This window comes from Atta colombica, unplaced genomic scaffold (genome assembly GCF_001594045.1).
Source record: "Atta colombica isolate Treedump-2 unplaced genomic scaffold, Acol1.0 scaffold198, whole genome shotgun sequence".
In the NCBI taxonomy this organism is placed as follows: domain Eukaryota; kingdom Metazoa; phylum Arthropoda; class Insecta; order Hymenoptera; family Formicidae; genus Atta; species Atta colombica.
In genome coordinates this window covers 541,831-547,414 of record NW_017259291.1, presented here as the reverse complement: position 1 = coordinate 547,414, position 5,584 = coordinate 541,831, and the positions used below count along the sequence as shown (strand labels likewise).

At 27.5% G+C, this 5,584-nt stretch overlaps 1 protein-coding gene across 2 annotated transcripts in view; it reads right to left on the bottom strand.

Annotated features, from left to right (window-relative positions):
• The window catches only part of LOC108686916 (gonadotropin-releasing hormone receptor), an 18,477-nt gene extending 14,538 nt beyond the window's left edge, over positions 1-3,939 (bottom strand). For both annotated transcript variants that reach the window (XM_018192431.1, XM_018192432.1), the window contains exon 1: positions 3,249-3,939. In XM_018192431.1, coding sequence (XP_018047920.1) covers positions 3,249-3,872 — 624 coding nt within the window. In that variant the 5' untranslated portion in view covers positions 3,873-3,939. The remainder of the gene's footprint in view (positions 1-3,248) is intronic.
• Between the last annotated feature and the right edge of the window lie 1,645 nt (positions 3,940-5,584).

Here is a 5,584-nt window from a genome sequence, read left to right as displayed (position 1 = left end):
ACGTTCAAAATTTTGTATAATTTTATAATAAAATATAATAAATTTTTTTAAATTGAAGAATATATTCTGGTATAATTTATTGGCGCAATATTGGTTCAATGCATGTCAACATTTAATAAATTTATTGCCAATAAATTATATTACTCTATATTACTAGATACGTACTTTTTTATAAAACAAGAACTTAAGACGTAAAAGTGTAATTTTAATCTTTTCAAATCTTTTAAAATTTATCTTTTCAAAAGATAAATTTTAAATACGTGATTCATGAAAAAATTGATGAAAAAATTCTCAGAATTTTATGAGAAAAAACAAACAATTTTTGTCTTTCGCTATTTTTCTGTGAAGTTGATAGTATTTGAGTAACAAATTATTGAAAACCAATATTCAGCGATTTTTAGTAATTATAATATCTTGTTAACTATTATGAAAATTGTAAAATGGTAGAGGACTTTTCGACTCAGTTTAATCCGCTCTATCAGTCTACGAGTGTTGTCAGCAGAATTATTAAATATCCTGTATATATCAAAATCATTTTTACTATGCATAAATGCAACAAAAATGTTTATAAAATTAAATGTTCAAATGTCTAAAGAGAGAATCATGTATATCTACATAGTACACATATCGTTCTCTTATTTCAACGTGATATAATTTAAAAAATTCAAAAAAGGGGAAAGGAGCCTCTTTTTACTTAAAAAATTATTCATTAATCATAGGATAACTTCGGCAAATACGCCGCGTTAGAATTTACGCCACAAAAGTAAAAAAAAAATAGAAGGAGTGGGGGGGTAATTTTCCCGCAACTACTCTATTACATGCCTTTATGTTATATTAGTATTGTGTTAGGATTTTAGTTTCTGTCAATATTAATGAAATTATTGTGAGTTGAATCGATTTGTTACTATAATTAGTAGCATTATCATAAATTATAATCTACATAAAATACATAAATTATAATCTACATAAAATGATTACTGGCTATAATAATAATTAGGGATGCATAAAAGACACAATTAGTGATTATTTCATGATATACAAGTTTAAAGGAATAATAAAGCATGTTGTATAGCAAACTACAAGTGCTTTGCTCTTGTATAAAGTGAGATTGCATTCAGTGCAATAAACATATTACATGAAATATATACCTCATGTAATAACACTTGTAATATATGTAGGAAGATCGTAATTATTATCTATACTTTATATACACGTATATATTTTTTATTATTCTTATTCCTTAAAAAACTTGTAAATATATTTTATTAAGTTATTATGTCATTTTATATATTATTTATAAGCGTTATTTGTTAATTTTTCATAAGCCATAATATTGTATATCCCTCTCCTCCTATGAGTAGTCATATATCCCTCTATGGGATATACAACAAAAATGCAGGAATTTCAAAAATACTTTTTTTAATAAGAAAAATAAGTATTTCGGATTTCTAATATTTTTTCCCTAGTAGTAGACAGTACAAAGATTTTTATTAATATCGTTTATTTATCTTAAAAATAGTAAATAATACTAAACTTAATAAATTAAGTTTTTGTTAGGTGCAACCTATGTGCCAGTGTTACCCTATAATGACCTAGTTTACAACGTATACTTGACATGAGTACTAACTTTCTATTGAATGATCTTAATTTTGGCGATACGTGTAAACATATTATGATATGTGTATTTAATTAATCGTTTTGATGCATATTATACCAATTTAGTACATCATTCTTTGAATATATCGCTGAAATTAAAATAATTTAATGAGAAAGAAATAATTAGTATATGTATCAAGTGCATGAGGTAGGGGAGATCGGGGCTAATAGACTCATTTTTCAGTTTCGAATTTTTACAGACAAATTTAAGAGACTTATCGAAAAAAATGAATTCTACATAATGATTACTACATATATTTGATTACCTAATAATATTTTAATAATAAAGGAAAACTGATAACTAATATGAAAAAATATGAAAAAAAATTTTCCATCTGATTCAACTAGTCCCGGTATCGGGATAATTCGACTACGATTATTAAAATAAGATTAATGTATTTTAAGCTACATCTTTGGCTACATATTAATAAAACTTGTATAAAAATATATTTAAACACAAACATTCGCTTCGTAAGTCAAAACAATATTTTTTTGTAAAATTTGTTTTCGTGCAAAACATGTTGAATAAATCTAGTTTTCAAGATTGGACATGAAGGAATTAAATTTATAACATTTACCACTGAGGAAAATCTCTTTAAAGAAAATAAAATTTTGAATAAGTATAAGAGTCATCACTAAATGAGTCATACAGTTCCATACTGTGGTTAGTCTATCTCCATCCGTTCATTTAAAAAACATTAACAATATATGCGATAACAAAGACATATAAACAAAAAAAATCTGTTGGACTTTGTTAAGTAAGAACTATACTTACTAAGTATAGTTCTTACTTACTTATCTATAGTTCTTACTTACTTATCTAAGTAGAATTAAATATCTCAGACAATTATATACGATTAAAATTTTAAGAATAAAAATATTTATTTAGATGTACAATTTTTTAAAATTGTGGCATAACTTCATAAATGTGTTCGCAACAAGATGTTACAGCAGATTTAGTGGCAGTCGTTGCTGCTCAGACACGTTTACGCGTGTCTCGCGTGTTTTGTTTTTAATATAGCCTCGATTATTCTACTTATTCTTATATTCAACTGACCCTGTTCTCTCTTAAACTAGGCAAATAACGATAAAAGGAAATATTCTCAGAAACATGATTGAATGTCGTTTTTATTATTTTCGTTTCACAACGAAAAATCAGTTTTTTTGTGTAGTGATGACTTTGATATCCTACAAAATTATGTATAACCGGAATAATTTATCAAAAGTGACGTAACTTGAAATATCATCGATCATTTATTTTGATCCAACTAAAATGACTAAATTCAATAAAGTAACTTTTTCAAATTGATCACTAAAATTGTTTTAACTTTAAATGCTCTCTGAAGATCCTCTTTTTTATTTATAAAAGCAACACAATTTAAAATGTATTATTTTTATAAAAAATATTTTATGATCTCTTTGGAAATCTTAAGAAAGACACAAGTACTATTTAGTGGAAATAGAAATATTTATCGTATACTTTTGATGAAATAATCTTTTTCTAATTCAATCGAATAAAAATTCAAAAATTATATCTTTTGAATTGTATCGTTTTTTTCATATTTAAAATACGTAAAGCAAAATCGTCTTACCTGTGGAGTGGCGAGTATAAAAGACAGTAACCAAGTGAGAAGGACGAATCGCGAGCACGTTTGAGGTGTATTGAGGCCTTTCATGGGATATCGCACCGCGACAAATCGATCGACGCCGATTAGCACAAGTACGAAAGTACTTAGATACAGGCTGAACATTTGTAGGAACTTAAAGATCTTGCACGCGATATTGCCCCACAGCCACGCGACGGTGTAGCTCCAAATTGCTTCTCCAGCGAGACAGAAGATAGTGACTAGCAAATCGGCGACTGACAGATGAAAAATCAAAAGATAAATCGTCGAGCCATGTCGCTTCCGACGATTCTTCGTGATCGAGTATATCGTTGCCAAGTTGCCGACTAGGCTTAGAACCGATATAATTGCCAACACGATAACTTTGAGGTATATTGCACTGGTTAGCTCGGGTGCATGCCGTTTCGAACACGTGATGTTCTTGGTATCCCACAGGTACTTAATCGATTGTTCAGCGAGCACATTGCGGTCGAAATCGGTAAGGTTCTCGCAGAGGATCGAGGAAACAAGAGAGAAGCTGGTGACATTCGATAAGTCGATGCTGTTACTGCTGTTGATCGTTGATGGTTTCATCGTTCTCGGCACCGGCATCGGCCGCACCTCGGTTTCCTGGGCGATGCTTTCGGTTCATCGGAGATACGACGTCGACGGTCGAACATGTGTTTCCGTTCTCCAGCGGAATCGCACGATCATCTTACAAAATAAGATTCACGTTCCATGTGGGGGCATTTAAAGTGGGAAGGATGATTTCCAATTCTCCTTTTTTCTCTAAAGATTCTCCAATTTAAAGTTTGCTCAATTATTATTTTCGTGCAATTGAGCGCTTTATATTTATCGTTCAAACGACGTGCGAAACATCAATTTCTGTCTCGCGTGAAAGGAGTTATATCAATCTAATAGAGATTCAACCAACTCAAATTATATATTAAGAATGTATTACATATATTTTCAAAATAATGAAAAAATTATGAAACAATTGTATTAATTATTCTAGATCGCATTTAAAAATAATAAAAAAAATTTTGTGACGATTTGCCATTTGAATGAAAAGTTACTTTAGTAAAAAGTAATATTTTCTTTATGCTCTAATAGAAATATATGAAAATGTATTATAAAATAACTGAAGTCAAGATTATTTATGTAAAGTTACATTGCACAGTTTAGTTGTAAATAAATAGAATATTTATTTTTTCTAAACCTTTGTAATTAATTTCCAAATACCAATAAAACTTTTCAGAAATTATTTTGAATACTTAAAATACTTACTATAATATATAAAATAATTACTAAATTGAAATTTTTGTCATTGTTTTTTAAATTTTAATTTATAAATTTAATATTAAAAAGAATAACATTAAAAAATACAACATTAAAAAAAAATTAATAAAATAAATGAATAATAAAAATGTGTTATTCAAGACAAATAGAATGTTCTAAACATAACTTTTATATGTATTATTTACAGTATAATTTATTTAAAATATAAATAGTAACATATTTATAAAAATAGATATAATATATTCTTAAGGTTCAAATTATCGAACAAAACTTTGGGGCTCTCAACCGCGATAATTTTGATAAACATTTGTTACGCAACTCAGCAAAAGACAATAAAATATTCGCCAAAATGTACACGGTTCGAGGTTCAGCTTAATAATCTGGATGTCTCTTTGAGCAAAATGCCTGAAGGACATTTTGGAAGAGTATTATTGCATGCTGAATTTAAACGTTCTATGTAAACGGTGTAAAGGATTTCGTATTTGGGAAATTTCTGTTTGTTATATTTGACGTTCAAATACTCCATGTTTCAGAATATTCGAAGAATTACCTGTCAGTCACAATGAGAATTGGTTAATTAAAAAATTTTTATTTCTGTTTAATTTTTGAACAAATTTCTACATCTCTCTTATCTACATTATAGACAACAGTTTTAATTTAAACACAATTAAGAGAAAAAAGTTTCATTTTTTTTCTAGTCAAAATAAATTGAAGCTTAGTAATATTCATTTCTGAATATACAAATACAATCAGTATCAATCCATCGAATTGTGCGCCGATTCAGTTTGTCGGACTTGAATACAATTATGAATTGAAACAATAAGATTTAATTTAATTTTAATAAATTGAATTATATTTTAAATTAATTATTTTTCTTTTATTTAATTTCTTCAACATTAAACATAATAGTAATAGTTGTATCAGTTCTTTATCTCGATACAAAATAATTGCCGAATTGTATATTTATCAATTAAATTATATTTTGCGTTTAATTTATTGACTGAAATATTTTTTTTTCAATTTCA